The sequence below is a fragment of the Lycorma delicatula genome, chromosome 1 (assembly GCF_047948215.1).
Source record: "Lycorma delicatula isolate Av1 chromosome 1, ASM4794821v1, whole genome shotgun sequence".
Lineage (NCBI taxonomy): Eukaryota > Metazoa > Arthropoda > Insecta > Hemiptera > Fulgoridae > Lycorma > Lycorma delicatula.
The window spans coordinates 258,283,200-258,306,146 of NC_134455.1; the positions used below are offsets into that span (position 1 = coordinate 258,283,200).

At 31.5% G+C, this 22,947-nt stretch overlaps 1 protein-coding gene across 4 annotated transcripts in view; it reads right to left on the reverse strand.

Moving 5' to 3' along the window:
• LOC142330750 (putative sodium/potassium/calcium exchanger CG1090) overlaps positions 1-22,947 on the reverse strand; it is a 111,487-nt gene that overhangs the window by 18,237 nt on the left and 70,303 nt on the right. For all 4 annotated transcript variants that reach the window (XM_075376204.1, XM_075376212.1, XM_075376219.1 and 1 more), the window contains exons 4-7: positions 20,709-20,997; positions 15,703-16,051; positions 9,073-9,280; positions 6,078-6,179 (exon numbers count right to left, since the gene is read on the reverse strand). In XM_075376204.1, the coding sequence (XP_075232319.1) occupies positions 6,078-6,179; positions 9,073-9,280; positions 15,703-16,051; positions 20,709-20,997 (948 nt within the window). The remainder of the gene's footprint in view (positions 1-6,077; positions 6,180-9,072; positions 9,281-15,702; positions 16,052-20,708; positions 20,998-22,947) is intronic.

Below are 22,947 nucleotides of genomic sequence, written 5' to 3' on the forward strand. Positions count from 1 at the left end.
TGAATGTGAACAAAAAACTTTCACTAAACTTAAACTATAATTCAAGGTAATACTACAGCAGCTAGCTATCATAAAAAAAATGTCATGAATTATGAATATACAGTTACTTGGATAACATACTTTACTTCACTGTCATTACTGAACTGATTTTACGTGTCAGTTGTAATTTGAACATTAAGAATAAAAACATTTTATTTTATTTTACTATTTTTTCTAACCGCGGCAAATGATTTCATTTGTAGTTGTTGGATATCTTTTTACAATTTCATTAAATATTTATTAATAATTAAAAATAACTAAAAAATGAATAATTACTAACTAATAAATAATTTTATCTAACCAACTTGATGTCAACAATAATTTCTCTTTTTTTTACTTCCTTGTACGAAGTAAAGGAAGTATTGTGATCGCAAAAATTTCGGTTTTCAGATTTCACCAGAAATACCCATTTAAACCTTCTTGAATCCATTTTTACTAGTTCGGCGTGACGTCTGTACGTATGTATTGCCGCCGAATGGCTTCTACGGCACGTGGCACTTACGAACCTCATGGTGGCCTTGAAAAGAGCCGTTTCTGTCGTCGAATGGCATCGACGGTTCGTATTTCATAACCTTGTGGTGGCCCTGAAAAGGGACAGTTTTTTGCGTTAGTTCTGTAAAGAGCTGCTGGGTCCGGAAACTGGTCTTCGCCGAGGTGGAGGAGTTGCGGCTCGTCCATTGAACTCCGACCGGGCTTTCTCTCAGCGGCAGTTGGGTCCCCACTGCAGCGTGGCAGTGGTGGCCCCCAGAGCCTCGCAGTGGCGCGGCCGAGGCGGTTCTCCCCGAGCGATCCCACGCTGGGCCGGTTCCTACGGCTGAGTCCGCCAGCCAGGGCGAGCTGGAGCTGGAGCGGGAAGTTAGCGTCCGCATTCAGCGACTCCCTCGGCGGGCCGGCCAGGCTTGCTGCTCCGGCGGGGATGTTGGCATCCCCGCCCAGTGGGGCGCCAAGTGGAGGTCCCACTTTGAGCCGGCCAGGGAACTTCTGTCTTCTTTCATCTTCTTCTTCTTCTTGGTCTTCTTCAGGTGGTGGTCAACGATGAATTGCAAATTCTGGAATGGAATGCAAAGTTGGCGGGAGTTTATAGATTCTCCCTATGGATCGCAGAACCTGGACAGTGTCCCTGGCTGCTGGATGATTCTATTGGGCGTGTTTTTAAAGGTTTATTTTAGGTGACGGGTCTAATTTTTCAATTTTTGTCTTATTTAATATTTTGTGTTTTTAAGGACGGATTTAATTGCATTCCAATCCGTTGTTAAACCAGCGTTATCGAACCCATTTTATGGGCCGACCGCGGAAGGCTAGGCTTATGAAACCTGTCCTCCCGACGTAATTCCCCTCAGGCCGTCCACTGAAGTCCTTTCGGTGCTAACGCTTCATAGGCTAGCAGGAATACGCCACAACGGGGCACTAACTGTATGGAGAGAGCAATGCGTCCCCTTCTCCGGAGGAGTCGCAATTGCTGATTTAAGTTAATTTAAATGTAAGTTTTAAAGGGAGAGGTTGAGTAGAAGCTCTTCATCCACTTCTGTGATGGCTGCCTTTCAGGACGCATCTCTGCTGGGCAATGAATTGCAAATTCACTCTCGTGCACGCTCTTTTATTGGAGCCTGAGAGTGGTGGGGCTGCAGCGCCACTATGGTGGGAGAACTGCGCGGTTGGAATGATGTTGTATCTGCGCATCCGTATACTGTGCGCCCCGCTCACATCGTTGCTATCGTTATCACCCGCCGATATTAAATTAGGCATATATGTGGTAACAGTATGTACGTACGTACGTGTGTATCTCCCATAACTCAAAAACGAATAGCCGCAATATGTTTAAATTTTGAATTTAGGACTGTTGTAACATCTAGTTGTACACCTCCTGTTTTGATTGCAATCGACTGAACCAAAGTGTCCAAAAAACCCAAAATTCCTAAAAACTTGGATTTTCAAGTTTTTCTTAACTGCAGTAATAAACCCTCATTAAGAGCTTTTCAACGATTTATCATAAGTGGTACTTGCTTTTATTGGTTCCAGACTTATAGCCAAATAAAATTTTAATTAATGAAATACGTATGTTATAAGGGGAAGGCACATCGGTTCGATTCAGACTTTATCTCCTTTTTTAATTTTTTTTTTAACTTCTTTTTAATTTAAATATATTGATTTATTAACAATTATTAACCCGTGATTGCAAAAAAAAGTTTTACAATAAATAATTATTTATTAAAAAAAATTTGAAAAAACAGAACTTACTAGTAAAATAAAATTTTATAGTCTTTTAAAAATGTGTATATGTAACTTAATAGGCATTATTACATATGTGTATATGTAATAGATTGGTGAAACAAAAGATTATTTAATATTAATAGAAATTTATAATTTAGAATCGTATTATTTTTTTAATTTTCTAGTTTAATTTCTGTTTAATTTTATTTAATTATTCTGGACTTTCTGTTTAATTTTATCTACATTAAAGTTAACTACAGAGTAATTGAAAAACAGACCTCACAAGAACAACATATACACTGAGGAGGCATATATGCCCGATCTTTAATAAATTGCAAAAAATTTTCTTCTTTTAGTTCATTACTCCTCTGATATTGTCGGACAATATTCTCTCTAAGCCGAAGTTGATTATCAATTCGTTTATTTGTTTTTTGTTGCCAATCATTTAATCGCTCTTTTATTTGAAAAAATTCTTCTAATCAATTTGTACACAAGTTCTCTAATTTTCAAATTTTCTCTCTCTCTTTATATTCATCATCCTCTCTTAATTCTTTCCTTTCTTTCCTCTCTAAATTCTTTCTTTTTATTATTTCCTTGGTAACGTTTTCTTCCTCTTTATATTTATCATCTTCTCTTAATGTTTTTATTCTTTCTTTCTTTGGAATATTTTCTACTTGTTTATTCTTTTTTGGTTTGCAAGATTTTCTTTCGTTTTAACACTTTCCTCCTCTTTATATTTATCATCGTCCCTTAATTTTTTTATTCTTCTTAACATTTTCTTCCTCTTCATATTCATCTTCTTGTCTTTTTTTGATATATAACTCTTCAAGTTATCTTTCTATTTCCTGTATGATTGTTCCTTTTTCATTTTTGATTATTCACCAAATAATCCAATAATAAAAATGAATATTTTACACCGTAAGGTCGAAATTAAAATCTGTAACCAGTATACAGGAATTCACTAAACAGAATAGTTTAATTATTAATTTTTATTTATACAAAACACCAGAGATCATGAACATATGAATAATACTGAACTAGTAATACGAGTAATAAAGGGACTTTTACTCTATCCTAATCTTTCATGTAAGACTGTTGATTTAATAGTGGTATAAATATTTGATGTTAATAAAAACTAATATTTCAGCAATTGTGTAATTGCCCACTTTATTAAAGAATTGGAGGATCGTATCTTAGTTTTAAATGAAATAAGTTTAAATGAAGTACAGCAAAAAATGTGTATATGTAACTTAATAGGCATGCAAAGAAGTCATGTAGTGTCCACATAAAATTTTTTATCTTAATTTTGAGATAGTGTTATCTGTTGTGAGATATTTCTATTAACAGATAGATAGAAGTTTTTATACACTTCAGCATAAAATTTTGTAAGTTTTTTGTTACTTTCTAATACATGTTTCTGGGGACCGGAAGTACAGAATCATCATCAAGAAAGGTGAATTCACATTTTTTTAAGATATTTTAATGCTATTAAAGAACTATTAAAATATAATTATTTATAAAATTAATTTTTCACTGGTTTTTTTCTTCCACTTTTATTATTGTCATAGTCTCTGGTGTAGAGACAGATTAATATGGCATATTTGGATTTTATTAAAGCCTTTAAGAGAGCTAATTATGTTCATCTAACAACCAACATTAGGGCCTACAATAGATTGGTTTTCTCTCTAACCAAAATCACTCATAAAAATTGGACCTACTCCCCTAGGCTTCTAATAATCCTTCTGGTATTCCCAGGAGTCACAAATCAGCTGCTTACTATTCAAACCATTCATCAACAAAACCAGAGTAATCTCACTGAAACAAAGACCAGTGTTTCACATCTGTTTTGCAAGTAAAATAGAACATGTCAGTGGTTGTTTAAGAGCTAATAGAGTGCATTTTCTATGTTTATTAATTACAAATGTGAATCTAGCTACTGTGTTTGTAATTTACTGTGCATCTGTACTGTAACTAATTTATAAGTGTTGAAAATGAGTTCCTTCTGGATACTGATAAATTTAGAATAAAGACAATTTTTTTAGAATAATTAATCCAATAACTATTCTTTGGATGTTCATGTAGTAATAAGGACTCACCTCACATGACTGATTTAGTAGTTATATTTTATTAGTACATCCTACCTTCGAATACTGTTTGTCAGTTTGATCATCACATTATAAGGTATACATTAGAAGTTTACAAAATATAAAGAAAAATTGCTAAGGCTTATTGGATATAAATTTTATTATAATCTCCCAGAAACTCTATATGAATTAATAATGAATAAAAAAAATGTAGTTTTTTAGAGGTAAGAAGGATAAAAAAGGATCTAATTTGTTGTTTAAGCTAATTATCCAATTTGGGGTAGAATTGTCCAGAACTATTAGCATCCATTAATTTCAGTTCTGATCCATGCAACTTGATCTGCATGTTTTTAGTCCATCATTTAGAAGTAACAACTGTTAATTTCATAGTTCAATCAGTATGATGAGAAATTCACGTTACCTTCCTCCTATAACTGATTTAATTTAATTTTTTTTTACCAGATCTAAACATCAAGTGAGATTTCTTCCTTAGATTGACATAAGCAGTAATTAGATTATTAAGTGGTAAAGTTTTGGATTAATATTAAATATTGTAACCATAATAAAATTATAGTGACCACCTAATTATTTAATAATTTATTGAACAGAAAATATAAAAGAATGTGTACTATTCTAATGTCTACGACTTATGTATTTGTACTTATATGATTTAGTCATTAATAACTTTTTAATGATTCTGTTGAATTCACTTATTATATTATTGATTGTGACAGCTGTATAATTGTTTTTAAAGTATTCATTGTGGCATTATGACAGTTACTTATTGGTAACTTCCATTTAATTGTTAAGTTATTTATTGAAAATTGACTAAGGCTGTGTCATTTTTCAATAAACTAATAAATGAACTTTTTATTATTACAGGTAATAAAATTAAAAAACTTTCCCTTTTATAGATTTTTTAAATAAAGATTGTTTATTAAGACAGAAACAAAGAAAAATATTTAAAAATGAAAACCAAATATTCCAGCATAAACCAAAATCAAAATGGGGACAACACACCATAATAGAAAAGAAAAGAAGGCTATGTCCAACCAAATGAAAGCTTACTTACAAAAAAGAAAAGAAGTCAGAATGCATAAGAAGTAATTTTAAAGTACTTTAAGGTTGGCAATTACAAAAAAAATAAAAATGAAAAAAAAGGTTGATAAATATACATATCTATCACCTATTATTGTTATATAGTGTGTATTTTACAAGAATACGTTAAATAACATTTTCTTATTCTTCTAATTTAAACAGGTGACAGCCTTTTTTGCCTGACAAAACTGTTTGTTTCTTTATTTTGAATAAGAATCATCAATCCTTGTTTTTTGCAAGGTGCTTATCCTATATTAAATTTTTCAAATCTTTTTCTAAATATATATACAAAGTTCTCTATTGCTAGAGGACATCTCTGCTTTACATGTGAATGCTAGGTTTACTGCCATTCAAGGATATGTACAACCATCATCTTGGATCTGGTATAAATCTCTCTATCTGTAAGAAATTGTGGGGGGCTAGCTATTTCAATTTGAATACAAAAATGTCAACCTGTTATTACATTTTGATCAGCCTTATTTGATGTGATAAATTAGTTACCATCCATAATTAAGATCACTGGTAATTTACAATATACAATAACATAAAATATTGGATTTCTTTCTGCAATATCAAAACAGTTATGCAAAAAGAAACATTTTTAACCAAAATAATTAAACGACGAAACATTAAAACTAAATTTACCTTCCTTAACAACAGCCAAGCTAGATAATGCGTCAGGTACACTAACTCCAGCTGCCATAAAAGTTAGGCCCATAACAGTGTCTGGAATTCCAAGAGTGAAACCTAAATTAACAAGAAAACAAATGTAGAGTATGGCATAGATAAGATGTATATTTACAAGGGTGAATCATATTTTCAAAAATTATATAACTGAACTAAGTGGAAAACTCTAACTGTCTTTTATCATTTTGTAAAGATGTTCAGTGTCAATCATAGAAAAATTTCTAACCTAATAAATATGGTTGAAAATGGTTTTAATTTGAAAGGGTATATTTAAGGATAGTTATATGATGTAGAAATGAATGGAATTTTGTTTAATTCTACTGAGATTTGATATATTGAAGCTAAAACATTTTCATTTTTACAAGCTAATTTTAGTAAAATTTCAAAATTAGTTATACTCCATTAAATTGTACATAAAGTGTACAATGAAATAAATGGCCTCTCAAGTAATTAATGAGGATTGTTTTTTAACTCAGTAGTTTAAGTTATGTTTGTTCACAAACCCATAAAATACAAAAAAGGATTTTAATCTGATATAATGATTGTTTCTTTAGTAAGAATGCTAAAATTCATTCAGCACACACATTTTGGTATCAACATTCATATTCACTTAGTTCTTGGACTGTTTCAATTTTATATAGATGAAAGTAAAAATCCATCTGCAGGATCATTCATAGACTATGATCTGATACCTCTTGAGCAATGGCATGTTGTTGGGGCAGGATAACATTAAATTATGATTACTGATTGTCGCAAACCTTTGGCATTTATAGGAGTACCAACATTACATGGACGGCCTATGTATTTATTTTTTAAAGATAATGCCATTTCTCTCAAATTTTTACCACAACGCATAACTGCACTGAAATTAGTCACAATAGCATGTTTACCAACTCTGAATGCCATATGTGAAACAACCAATCAGTTTAACTTCAGGATCACCCAATTTAAAATATGTTTCCAAAATACAAGGGATATCTCTAAAGTAAAGACCGGTGGGAGATTTCTCTCCTTAAGGTTGGCGAACCTGTGTCGTTCATGGCCACGCTAGTAATTTACACATTGCATTGTTGTCTGTAAGTTGTCGCGTTGTAGTATCTTTGATTACATGTGAGTTTTTACGTTATAAAACAAATAGGAAAATCAATGTTGCCGTTAACTGTGAAATATGTGGAGTCATACGTTTTTTAAAATATCAAAATGTTAAGCCGGCTGAAATTCATGGGCAGTTGGTTGCTGCTTATGGTAATAATGTAATGAATTAAAAAAATGTCCGAAAATGGTGTGAAAGGTTTAGAAATAACAAAATTAATGTGCATGGTGAAGAACGCTCGGGGAGGCCCTAGATAATCACAGAATTCTTGTTGAAACGCGTCGATGATGAAATCGGAAAAGATCGTCGCGCAACGATTCCCGACTTGGCCCGTTTTTTTCCTAATGTTTCAAGAGCTGTTATTGGTCACATTGTTCATGACCATTTAGGCTTCAGAAAGGTTTGTGCTCGTTAGGTGCCGCACGTCTTAACAGAACATCACAAAAAATCTGAATGGAATCTGCTTTGGAATTTTCGATGATCTACACAGAAAAGGTGATGAGTTCCTTAAATCAATTGTTACTGGCGATGGAACATGGACTTCGTATTACACGCCAGAGAGAAAACAGTAGTCAAATGAATGGCGTCATCCAATCACCAACCAGATCAACAAAGGTCAAGCCGTAGTCATGTGGACGCAAAGTGATGAGCCATAGTCTTTTGGGATAGGTTTGGCATACTGCTGATTGATTCCATGCCACGTGGAACGACTATAAATGCAGAAGTCTACTGTGAAACTCTACGTAAGTTACGGCGCGCCATTCAAAATCGACGACGCGAGCAGCTGACCGACGGCGTCGTCCTGCTGTACGATAATGCACGTCCACATGTTGCGAGTACGACACGTGATTTACTGAGAAAATTTGGATGGGAAGTTTACGATCATCCACCATATAGTCCGGACTTAGCTTCTTTTGATTACCATTTGTTTGGGAAATTGAAAGAATTTTTAAGTGGTAAGCAATTCACGGATGACGATGAACTACTTATAAATGCTGTTAATCAGAGCTAATAGTACTAGCGGCAGAAGAATGCGACGAGAGTATATTGAAGCTGGTGTATCACTACGATAAATGTCTTAATTCATGTGGCGATTATATAGAGAAGTAGTATAAGTTATGTAGTTTAAGAGAAACAAAAAATATTCATAAAGTTTTCAGAATAGAATTTTTACAATAAAACGGTCTGTACTTTAGAGATAACCTCTCGTAAATGCATAATATCTCTCCTTTCATTGCCTCGTTGAAACTGAAATAGCAAGAAGAGAAGTGTATAATCATTTCTTCAGCTAACCTCATTCAAAAGGAAGACATATAATTTCTTAAAAAACAGTAAACTTTGGAAAATATCACATTATAATGATAAAGAGATAAATTAATGATAATTTTTTTGACTGTGGTTTTTTTTAGTTATGTTTTAGACATAGCTGTAAGACAAATAATATATACAACTTTCATATAATTTTTAAAGAGAATTTTTGTGTACAAGTATATAGTATGGAGTTTTATGAAGTTGGTAACATTGTTATGATTTTAATAATTGCTCAGTTTGATATCATTTTTGTTTGACAGCTTCAAAACCTATCGTAAAACATTTTACAGCTAACTTAGATTATTATTATTCTCCTAATAATAGCATAATGTTGAAAATGCTAATGCATTTTTATTCTATATAAGCTTTTCAGTTTTTAATTGTATTTAACTGACAACAATGAATTGTAGCAATATTTAATAAAGTTGTCCGAGTAGTAAAGTAAAAATAAACTCTTATTGGATAAAAATAAGTATAATTTAAATAAATGCGATTGAAAAAAAAATTTAAATACAAGAACAGATAAATTTTAACAAATATTGCACATACCTATAACTGTTATCATCCACACCATTATATAAGAATAAAATGAGATCCATACCATAGAAACAACAAATGTAAATGGATACCAATTACGATACTTTTCAGTTCGACAATCAGGCATAGTGTTCTGACATAGATAATGAACAGGAACACATATACCCCACTGTATCATTGTGATCAAATCTGCATTCTCTGGTTTTATGAGTGGAGATACCTACAAAAAAGAACAAAGAAAAAAGAAAACTGATTCTGTTTATTAGGTTTTATATATTACAGTAGATAGTAACAAAAGTATGATAAGAAGTTATTACCCAGAAAGTTGTACCTTTAAAAAATCTATTAAAAGTACCAATTATTAAAGGCACATTCGAAATAACCTAAATTGTTAATCCATTGAAGACCCGTAGGAGTAAGTAAGAGTTGACTACTACAAAACATATAGTGATCTTGTGACTAGCTATGACATATTCCACAACTTCATCACTTATTGTTATTGTTATTATTATTATACTTTTTTTTGTTTATGTGGGCATCGACTTCTACGGTCATTAGCCCTCGTCATATTCTTTAAGATAGGTTATAATCACTACCAGGGTCGTCATATGTAAGGCTGTAAAGGGCCCGTACATTTTATTTAAAAACACAAAAATGATAATATAAGAAACATTTAAACACTCATATAAATATACACTAATAATATTTACAGGTTGTAAAGGGCCCCGATACTAAATAAAATAAATGCGTTAAAAACAAAAATCAAAATCAAAAGTCTTGACAATACCGAAATGATTAAAAAACATCCATATATTTGTAGAAAAAAACCTGCTTCGTATAGAAAATCCTTAACAACTTGTACTGACTTACAGACTTGTTAATAGTTCGCTGATGTGCAAATAAGCAACTATCTTTTCTACTTTACCATTTTCCAAACCAGCAGCAGTATTATTTATTGGATCGTACATATTTCTGAGGTCCTCATGTGTAGTACACACTTGCAGTAGATGCATGACTAAACTGTTTGTTATATACACCGCATATTGGTCTTTCTACTCCAGTTAACAAATATGAATTCGTTATTCGCGTGTGACCGATTCTGAGTCTGCTCACTGCTACTTGTTCTCAGTGAGTCAGTTTCATATCGCTCTTCCATTTATATGAAGTTTTAACTGCATTTAATTTCGTATTTAACCTTCTCCATTCGTTACTCCATGTATTTGTTACAGTGGTGGTCAGACAATTTTTAACATCTGCCACTCAAACAGGAATTATATCCATATTATCACATATTGTTACCATTTTGGCAGTTTCATCTGTGCTCTCGTTTCTTGGGATACCAGATACCAGCATACCCTGGAGTCCATAAAAATATACATTGCTATCCTTGTTGATTTAATACGTATAGAATGAACAGAATGTTTGCGATAAGGACGTCCTTAATGTTCTTGTTCCGAATAGCAGTTAGTGCACTTAATGAAACGAAACATATGAGCACTCTCTTCGCAGAAATGTTCTGAGTAGCGAAGAGTTTGCTTTTTAGCAATATGTTCTGCTGTAAAAACACTTGCCATAACTAGCAGTTTCCATGAATGGGCTTCTCCATTTACATATATAGAGCATCCAACACTGCGTTCGGTTTTAGATCCATCAGTTCTAAAACTGAACATTGAAAGCTATCAGTATAGGTTTTCATGTATCCTTCATAACTACTGATGGTTGACGAAAATTTCTGTTGCATGATTACTGCTGGTTTCTCTTTTGTTTTTCGATAAGAGATATTCAGTCGTGTGCTTACCATTGATAAAGGTCATGGCAGTATTTCTCTTGTAGAAGTCGCTGATGGGTTTGGTAATGCAATTTCATATTTCCTTGCCAATTCATGATACCATATTCTGGTTGGTCTAGAGTAAACAGTAAATAGAGATTTATTGTTTATATGAGTTTGAAAGGCCCATATACCGTATTTATTCGAGTAACCCCCGCACTTTTTTTCTTGGAATTGGAGAGAAAAAATAAGGGTGCGGGGCTTACTTGAAACATAGTCTTTAGAAGGGATAATTTATGTAAAGTAAACGTTTTCTTAGAAGTGCCTAAATTCAATCACATAAATATTAGGCTTTCGTTTATTACTACCGGATGCCGCTTATACAGAATACATTCTTAATTATTAACATCCTGTTCATATTATCGATAGGAACGAAGTTACGGTATTTTTATAAAACTGATTCATTCTGTATAGGCTGCATCCGGTTCTAATGACACTAAAGTTACAGTATCAGTTACCATCGTCGTCTTGTCTATTCGCCATAGTCATTTGAACTTTTGTATATGTGGATGGTTATGTGCATTTTATCTGTTTAGTTTATCTTGTAAAGTTTAATACGGTGATTTATTTTAATTACGGCATAAAAATGAGTACAAAAGGACAGCGTCTACGATCTTTTACAGTAAATGAAAAACTGCGCGTTATAGAAGAGGCTGAAAAAATTGGAAATCGGGCGGCAGGAAGAAAATTTGACGTAGATGAACGCTGCATTCTAGACTGGCGTAAGAAGAAACAACTTCTGGTGAAAGGCACTGGTAATAAAAGGGCTTTTCGTGGTTTAAATCTAAGATAAACAGAAAAAAAAATTGTATGACTTTGTTATGGAAAAACGGAAATGCGGTTATGCTGTCACGACAGAAATGTGTCAATCATATGCTCGTGAAATCGCTAAATCATTGAATAAAGTTGGTTTTAAAGCAAGTCGTGGATGAATAACACGATTTTTTTGCACGAAATGATTTGTCAGTAAGACGAAAGACGACCATTTCTCAACGACTTCCAGACGCTTATGAACAAAAAATATTACATCTTCACAAATACATAATAAATCTTAGAAAAGATAAAGGCTATTTGCTTTCTCAAATAGGAAACGCTGATCAAACCCCCGTATATTTTGAAATTCTATTTGACAAAACCGTAAACAAAAAAGGTGAAAAAATTGTTACGATTCGCACTGGTGGTAATGAAAAACAAAGGTGTAGTGTTATGCTTTGCATTACTTCTGATGGATCAAAATCACCTCCATACATTGTTTTTAAAAGAAAAACTCTTCCTACCGTACAGGTAAATGGAGTTATTATCAGAGCACAGAAATCAGGTTGGATGGACGAAACCTTAATTTTAGATTGGATCAGGTGTGTATGGCAAAAGCGATCAGGAGATTTACTTAATAAAAAAAAATACCGGCATGCTAGTAATGGATAGTTATCGGGGGCATACGACTGATAAAGTGAAAGACATTTTAAAAAGGGTATGACAGACCAAGTAATAATTCCAGGCGGATTGATATCTCTATTGCAACCACTAGATGTCTGCATTAATAAACCGTTCAAATGTGCATTAAAACAACTGTACATTAAGTGGATGGCTGATGAAAATTTCTTTTTCACGCCTACAGGAAGAATCAAACGACCAGCAGATTTTAACCAGATTTGTGTTTGGATAAAAGATGCGTGGGAAGGTATTTCCACGGAATTAGTAAGGAAAAATTTAACAAAAATGCGGAATATCTAATGAACTTGATGGTAGTGAAGATGATCAACTTGGCAGAGTGACGTGGAGACTACCGGTAACTCTTATACAGACATTGACAGTGACAGTGATTAATTCAAAATAAAATTCCATATTAAAAAGTGTATTGAAATGATCCTTTTCAACATGTTACTTTCTTAACGTTTTACTGGCCTACTGATGCTGAACTAAACTAGTTCTTACGGTAATTAATTATTAATGTATTATTAATATTGTAATTTAAATGAACGAATTAAATGCTTTACTTTGTGAATATTTTCGTATTTACGAATTTTTTTAACATATCTGTTGCACTTTAAAATACCGGTATATACTCGATTTTTTTATTAGATTTTCGGTCCGGAAAATCGAGGTGCGGAGCTTATTCCGCGGCGGGGGGTACGCGAATAAATACGGTATTTGGCTCATATTTTAACAATAGGATCTGTCTTCTATAATGTAATGACATTATGCCAGCTTCTGTCATTAAACTAGTCACCGAGCTTGTACGAAAAGCACCTGTGGCATATATGATTCCGTTGTTTATGTATTACATCTAACTTTTGAAAATGCAACTTTTGAGCGGATGAATAAACAATACACCTGTAATCGAGCTTCAATTGAACCAATGCTTTTTATACAGCCGCAATAATATTTCTTTATCTGAGCCCCAATTAATGTTTGATAAACATTTAATAATGTTTAGGGATTTCTTGCATCAAACACTCAAGTCCTATATATGTAGTCCCCAAGTAAAGGATTTAGAAGAAAACTTTTCCTAGATTTGCTTCCTAAGATAGCCTCCTTAAATTCATTTTCTTTAATATTTTTTCATTATGTGTCAACATTTAGTAGTTTTTTTTTGTGATATATATTTTTTTTTATTGGTTATCTTATATAATTTCTAAATTAAATTTATTATTTAGGTGACACAACTGAACAACCTATGTCAATACAGATATACGGGACTTGTGAAATTGCCCTAACCGTTTTCAACAATGACAAGTGCCACAGAATACTTTGTGATTCTTTGATAACAAGGCATACTAGGGAGAATGATGTTTGAAATGGCTTTCCAATGCCTTTGCCACAAATCCAGATATATCAGGTATATAAAAAATGATATTGAGATTTTACTTTCCTATAGTATCTCTTGGATGGGGTGTACAGAGTTGATTTAATGCTAGAATCAAACAGCAATAAGGACAGTTTTTGTTGCGTGCATGGCCTAGATTGATTCCCTAACTTTCTGCTTTATAGCGCTACTAGAAAAGTTGTAGCTCCTGAACAGAAAGCCTTCTGTGTTTTGTAGTTTACTAAATGTAAATCTGTAATTACAGTTCAACAAATGTTCTGCAGAAAGTTTAATTGTGATCCTCTAAATGACAATAACATTTGTTGCTGGCAAACAACCAGACATCTGTGTAAAGGTAGGACCAAGAGTGACTAAAGAGGTGTTGAAGTCTCAGGGAGTCTCCTGCGACATTCTAAAATATCTGTTAGAAAGGCCAGCCACAGACTGGCAATGCCAATGATAACAATGTGTAATGTTTTAAGGAAATGCATACATATGAATCCACACAGTTTACAGCTGTTACAGGATTTGAAGCTTACCAACATTATGCATGTTGATGCACAATATTTTATAATTGAAATATTGTAGTGATGAATATGATGCTTTCTTGATCTTATTGTGTTTACTGATGAGTCAACATTTCATCTAATGAAAAAGTTAACACACAATGTCCATATCTGGAGGTTAGAATCCCCATTAACTCTTACAATGTAAAAAGGACTTCCCAGAATTAAAAGATTTTTTGTGAAATATCTCAATGGCAAGATTACAAGCCATTCTTTTTTGCTAAAGCAAGCAAGACAGGAGTTGCTTGTTTGAATATCCAATGAGCCACATGATCCAATGCAAGGTGGATCAGAGAATTTTATTTGGCAAAAATAGAATGCGCCTCCTCACTGGTATAACTAATTATGTACGGGATTGGTAGAATTATGTTTTCGCAACCACTGGATTGCCTGGTGGGTCAATAGTGGATTGCCGGTTTGCCTCTTGTGTATCCGAACTAACTCAATGTGATTTTTTCCTTTGAAGTTTTATAAAGGATCTTGTGTATTGCCACCAGTATCTACTGTTCTACCCAATTTGAGAAATCTCAAAAACCCAATTTGAAAACCTTCCATCTAACTTGTAGGAAAAACTGTAAGAGGTACTCTTCCATTTTATTTATGATTCATTACTGTAGACAAAGTTAAAAAAAAAACAGTTAGCTAATAATCCCGATCAAGTAATGTTTCCATTGCAAAAGAAAATTTATAATTTTAGCTCTTAAATAAAATAAAAAACTTCTAAGTAAAAAAAATCATCTTGACAGGTTAAATGTCTGAATTCAACTAAAAATTTTCAACTACAGGTCTAATTAACATTGGAATAAGAAAATTTAAGATTCACATTTTTGTAAATTCAGAGGTTAAAGCCAGTGTTGTAGAAAAAAGGCCTTCAATTTGTATATCATTATATTAAATCATTTTAAAAAAGTATGAGGAAGTGAAACTTTTCAACATATTTTTCATGTTATACTTTCAAGAAAAACATAGAAACTGCACAACTAATCATTTTACATATATCTCAGTACATACTTTCACAAGAAAATTTCTTTGATTTTATTCTGTATACTTGTACAACAAAAGATGAATCTTTCCATAAATCCCCATAACTCAACTTAAATTCATAAAACTTTATTGTAACTAAATATTTATCTCTTGTATGTGAGTAAACTTAACATGGCTATTTTTATCTTCTAGACAATGAAGTAATATGAGTCAAGAACTAAAATTATCATCAAAGTAGTTTTAATTTTCCACCTCAACTTTGTCCGCAAAATTGTTAGTATTCATTTAACAAATCTACATACACTCCCATTCATCATGAGTTATAAAAATACCAGAAATACAATTCACTGATTATTGGTACTGTAGCACTATTTACATTGTGTTCATATACATTGCTGCATTAATCGCAATAATGAATACTAATTGTAATGTTATAATAAATGTTGGTTTCAACTTACCTGATTAGGATCTGGATCTTTAGCTTTATAATAATCTACTTTCTGAGGTTTTTGTTGTTGTTGCTGATTTTGTGGTTGACCACCAAGTTGATTAGGCACACCAGTCTGTATATTTCCTGTTGCTCCAAAATCTACAACTTTATCACCAACCATGTTGCCACCACCACCCCCTTGCTGATTATCAAGGTGACGGTAAGTTACAAGATGCTGATCTTCTTGTTCAACAGGTATGGTGTTAAGATTTTTACATGGCAGTGGTAAAGTTTGAGCCCACTGCTCTAGCCTTGAATTGAATGCCAGAGCAATGCAATAAACTATGTATGTAATTAACATGAATAAGCTTTCTCCTCTGCAATCAAAGACAAAATTTGTTAAAAATAGCTATTGCAAAGAAATTTGTTTACATCATAGAGCATGTAAATAGATAAATAAGCACTGAATCCATAACAAAAAAATAATAATCAAATGTATTTTTATAATATCATACAGTAGATTAAAATGTAATAATGTATTACATTTACAATATTTAAGGGATGTGGTAAAATGTTCCTTTTTCCATGCTATAAAAAACAATCAGGACTGCTTTTCAAAATGTTTTAGCATAAATACTATTTTATAATCAGTGTAACGATTCAGTATTTGATATACTAAAGAGCATATAAGATTATATATACTTGGTAACTTATCAGTGAATTTGAGTTTTTAAGATCATTACAACAAACATAACAATATATGTTTAATGAAAGTATAAGGTAAAGTAGTTTGTTCAAAAATCAAAATCTAATAAAGCAAAATAATAATTAAATGCTAAAAACAATTTTTTTTTTTTTATAGATAATATAAGAAATTAGAATAATATTCTACAATTATTACTTGAATTGATGGAGAGAAAAAGAAGATATCATGCTTAATGAAAAAACCTTTTTTTATGAATCAAGTAGGTAATTACAGAATTCAATAATTTTTTTATTGTTGAAGAATTAAGTAAGAGTATTAAACAACCTTTTTGAGAAACATCAGAATTTGTTAAAAGGTTTTAAATAAGATTTTAAGTATGTCACATTACATGCAGTAATTATAATTATTGTTGTTATAATGAATAAAAAAATATTGTGATTTACTTAGTAGAGATATATTAGATACGTTTAGTGTAACTGGAACTGGTAACATAGTAGTTATTCTTGTTGACTGATTAATCAAAGGAGAAGTAGACAGTATATTAAAGATTTTTACAGTTACACTGCTTAAAAGACATAATTAATAGCAAAAGATTATTCCAATCAATCCTGTTAATGTTAATTTAAAAAAATGTGTGTTAAAAATCAATTACAAGAATCTCAGGTGAAAATATAATGCTATTAGTGAACAATCTGAAAACAGGTAAATTCATTCATGCAAATCACCTTCGAGTCATATGATAATCAGTGGAAATATGATTAGATAAAAAATTATAGTATCAGTTTTTTTAGATCTGAAAAGAAACAAATTCAAAGTATAAATTAAAGAAAAGTTCACATCCAACAAAACTGATAAATGAACTCCATAAAAATGAATTCAGAAAACATTTTATGGTATATATCATTTTTTTACATTTAGAGAGTGAGAATTTTTTTAAAAATGCGTATGTAATTAATTTACCATTCCTTTTATATATTTGATATATTCTTCAACAATTTAAAACCTTTATAGAACAATGAACTTTGAGTTTTAGGTTTCTCAGCTTATTTCATTTTTAAAATATTACAATTTCTTAAACAATATTTGTTAACTTTTTTATTAATATCCTTCAATATTTTTATTAAAAAAGTTTGGTACTAATCAATTTTTTATTCTGAATATAAAAATTAAAATTGTTATTTTTTGCCTAATATTTAACCAATACAGTGTACATAGCATCAAATTAAAATTTGTATTCCTATCTATTTTTAAAATTATTAGCATTCTTTTTGTTAGTAATATGGGAGTTCTAATTTTCCTTCTTAAACGTTATATAGAGAAGCCTTTTTTAGTGTGTGTAATTTGCATTTTAGGATTAATATGTTAGTCTGTGATTCCTAGATTATATATAAAGAAAAACATTGTTTTAGAACAATTTTTTCCACTCTTCTTCTACCATCCATCATTATCATCAATAAGTAGTTTTTCAACAGATAATTCCATTTTTAATAAGTTGCTCTTCCCCCTATCCCACTTTTGTTCTTCATCCTCAATCAAAGTATTTTCCAGCTCACTGTAGCTCTTTTATTAACTTTGTAACTAATTTTCCCCTTCCTTCCATTTACCATTCAATAGTCATGAATCTGTTTAACAGTACCCTCCAATAGTGGAATTAGGCCATATATCTACCATCTCAGCCATATCTAGTCACTTTTTTGAATTTTAGTTTTTGGTCATGTATTGCTCAGTCATTTCTCTCAAAAAAAAATTATCCAACTTAACCCCCTCCCCATTTCTTGATCCATATCCATGTGGTTCACTATATTTTCCACCTTTTCCTACTTTACCCATTTAAATGCCTTGATCCTTTCTGTCACTGTCTTTTCCCGACTCCTTATAATCTAAAAATATTCCTTGTATAATTCTCTATACAGCAGTTCATGCTAGTACATGAGTGGTTATTAACTAGTTATGTATAATAATATAAAACTAACCGATAAAAAATACAGATAAATTCAATTTAGATTGTACCTATAGAGTGTGATAATTACACTAAAAACAAACCAACAAATCTTTAACAAGAACTTCTCAAAACACTGTGGAGAAGATAAAAACGTAAACATCAAACCATCTAATATGGCAGTACATCTAAAAAAAATAATAAATCATAATATAAAAATCTCTGGAATAACAGTTGTGAAATAATGAAATTATAATAAAAACTACAATCATTAAATAAGTATTGTGTTTATAAACAGTAATGATTGAGTGGATGACTTGTTCAAGTATAACAACTGGAAAATTATAGCTGTGGTAGAACAGTAGAGTACATATTTCAATATTGATCAAAATAAATTGTCAAGGTCTCATGAAATTGGACATTGTGATATAATTTAATGAAAATTTTAGACTAAAGTTTTTTTTTAGTTATTCATATTATTAAGTATGATTAAGAGATGATTTAAATCAATGATCTTGAGAGCTACCTTCTAAACAGGATGATTTAATATTCTATATTTAAACTGTTCCTAACTCAAGAGCCAGAGAGCCAGCAGCTATGAATGTTGCTCCTGCTACATCTGGACTCAGCTTGATTACTCCACATCAAAACTGACATCACTATTTAAGTTTAAGAAAGAATAATAAATTGGAATTAGATAAAAAACTTAAAATATGAATCGTAGCTCACCAATCACTTCTAGGGGAGCAAGCCTAAGTGAGCTGGTGGCAATTATTTTATTAAACTTCCAGCCAAGTCATAAGATTATACAAAGAAAAGACTTTAATTGTCTATGGTATTCTGAAGAACTATCAAACTGACCTAAAGAATTCCTTCAGGATTCATGTCAACCTCACCTTTTTTTTCTTTTTTCTAACCTCCGAGACCACCATTAGATATTTCATCAGAGGATAAGATGAATGACAAGTAGTGTGTGAAAATGCCTTGCCTGACTGGGATTTGAACCCAGGACCTCTGGATGATAGACCTAGACGCTACCACTCACACCACGAAGGCCAGCATGTCAACACCTTTTTGTTTTTTTAACCTCTGGGTCCACCGTTAGATATTGCTTCAGAGGATGAGATGAATGATTTGTAGCATGTGAGAAAATGCCATACCTGACCAGGATTCGAACCCGGGACCTCCAGATGAAAGGCCGAGATGCTACCACTCGCGCCACAGAGGCCGGCTATGTCAACCTCACCTACACGTCCCTTTAAACTCCCTTTTGTAATCATTTTATTATTATTTTTGAAGGTTAGTGCTATGTAAATACAGTTTATCATTGGCTCACTAAACTGTGGGATCTGATTCTTTGAATACATGAAAGGAATTACAACTAAGAATTCAGATCATTTAAGAGTGTAAATCCTTTAAGTCTTTTCTAATCCCTGTAACTTACATGGGAAAAAGCTGAAATATTGCAAAATTGGAAACATTCTTTTTTAAAATATAATGTATCTTCAAAACAGTAAAAACAATTTGAAGAGATTTATCCTCCTTAGCACCCTCACTAAACAAAAAAATAGATTATGATCTTTAAATTACTCCTGTTACTTTAAATCACTTACTACTTCTGGGAAAACATAGAATTTGGAAACTGTAGTGTCTCCAGGCATCTTACACCTCCCTGTCTCCCTGTCTTAAATAAACAAATATTGAAGTGTTGAAGTAATTGAACTGCTATTTTTTAAAAGCATTCTACCTTCAAGAATTAGTAAAACACATGATGGTGTCAAAGAATTTCTCATGCTGTCATGTATCTCTGGGCTCTGTGAGCCTAGCTCCCTTACTTTCATATACTGAAATACTGGATTCCAAAACATTTTTTTTTTTTTTTTAACATTTAAGTTTTGTTTTGTGAGGATATTAAAATGTCTCAGTGTCATCGTAGGAGTTTAGTTCTTGCAATCCCAGATCCTGAAATCACTTGCCCCTCTTTAATTAACAAAAATTGCAATCTTTGCAAATTCAACCCCATTCTTTTACTAAGTACGCTACTTTTGGGTCAGAATAAAGCACTTGATTGTACTAAAAAGGAAATTAAAGTATAGTATGAAAGAACTTTTCTAAGATACTTTTCACTTTAGTTTGAACCAATCTATCCTTCTGAAAAAAGGTAATCAAAATTAATTCTGTTTGCATTGATCTTACAAATTCTGTTTTGTGGAATAATGAATTGGAACTGGTAGTAAGTAAACATCTCATGGGTTTTGCTGCTAGATTAAATATAATTAGTATCAAATATAGTGGAAACATATATTTCATAAATAATAAATAAGTAAAATAATTTTGGATTTCTTTGTCTTACTTAAACAGCAATTTAAGTATTTACGAAAAAACTTACCGAGAGATTTTTTCATCATAGATAACACACAACATGATTAAGATGCTTAGAGCATAGAAAAAGCTGTCACGACAAAGTGGCCACCAATTAAGATAAGAAACAGTTCCAGCAAATAGTGCACAGACTGATATGACAAACATGATATTGAAGACAGCAGATCCAATAACACCAGATATTCCTATGTCATCTTTTGCAAAGAAAACGCCAATAACAACTGTTGCTAACTCAGGTGCCGAAGAGCCAGCAGCCATGAATGTTGCTCCTGCTACGTCTGGACTCAGCTTGAATACTGCACATCAAAACTGACATCACTAGTTATTTAAGTTTAAGAAAGAATAATAAATTGGAATTAGACAAAAAACTAAAATATGAATCATAGCTTACCAATTACTTCTAGTAGTTTAGTCATTTAATTAATAAATTATGCGGACATCCTTTTAATACAAAATATACTATTAAATGGCAGTTCTTAAAGTACACTTATACCACATTTAAAAATATTTATTTTTAAAACTAGCAGTATAACTATTTTTTTTATTTTAAAAATATCAAAACTCTGTTCCACTTATTTATACAATGAACAGATAAAATCACAACTGGTACAATACATTCCACAACATATTGAAAATCTCTTTTCAGATTTTTTTTTAGGTTGATAGTATCTTTTGGGCATCTGGGGTACATTATTTTACAAATATCCCATAGAAAATATTAACATAGATATATCAAGGACCTTAACAGTCAAAGAATGCCATTAATCATTAAATTTATGCCATTAAAGCATTATATTTATGAAGAACACACTGTTCTGACATTTGGTCCTTTTTTTAAAGAGAATTCTGTTACCTCATTTAAAGACCTATGTTTTAATGACATCTCATGCCATGAGATATAGATAAGAGATGATTGCATCCAACGTTAAAATGTAATATCTAGGAGCCTCATAATTGTCAATATTCACCTTAACTGAAAAAGCCCATATATACTGTAAGGCATTTTGATGACTAATTTATTTAGTATCCTAAACGATATAACTGGACATCAAGGCAGACAGTAGCATCTTCTGATCTCTGATGTGTACCACCTACATTGAAATTGCTTGTTTTCTCAGTTAACCTGTTATTAAAATGTTTAAAGACTTAAATAAATAAATTATTATTCAAAATGATCAATGCAGATGGTAATTATAAATTATAAAGGTAATTTTAGACTAGCATTAAGAATGTGTAATTGTGCTACTTCATAATTACAAAAAGTAAACAACACCAGCATACAAGAACTGTAGTAAAAAATGTCATGTTAGATCTTTAATTCAGTTCACAGAGTGTTCCGGGAGGAAACAAATATGTTACTGAATTGCATTGTACCGATAAAATAATGGAATAATGCATCGTTTTGCGTTCGTGAAAAACTTCACCCTGAATTTTATTCCAAAGGTAAACAGACATATTATTGTAAAATTCTTGGGAATAAATTATTTAAACTTTAATTTAAATAAATTGTATCCTTTATAAAACACCACATTTTTTATGACTTGACTTAAGTTACAAAAGTAATTGGAACAAAGAGGGATTTTCATTATAATAGAATTGTAACTGGATGCTCTAACTAATAAAAAAGATCTTGCAGCATTTTTTATTTTTTAGACCACTATTTTTATTCTGTTTTATTGCACACTTTGTTTTAGCATATATTTAAATACATTCTCAAATATTTAAAATGTTAATTTAAAGAAGTTAACACCAAGTGTTAAATTATAAGTTATAATTTTGAGTACTAATTCTATTTATCAACTACCTTTTCATTATTCCATCATTATTATTTCATAAAATACGTATTTTATGAAATTTAACCATTCATTTTTATTATAATTTTACTCTTTATAATGCTCTGATCAAGGTTTTTCGCGATCCTTCTTGGCAAATACTGAGGCAATTCTTTTTTGTTAACTGTGAATTAACTAATTTACCATTCCTAATGTCATCTATATGTAATATAATTTATATGTAGTAAACTTATATTATTTTCTAACTAAATTATTTATTTAAGACATAAAAATATGAATTATAAACTATTTTGTCAATCCTAACCAGTTTCAGAAGCAGCTCGTAAGTAGAGTAGATGTAAGTATTTTCCTTAAAGATCTTTTATTTGGAATTTCTTTGAAATGCAAAACCCTCACTAAGATCTGTACATATATTAAGTAGCATTACCATAATATAATTGTTGTAGATGATCT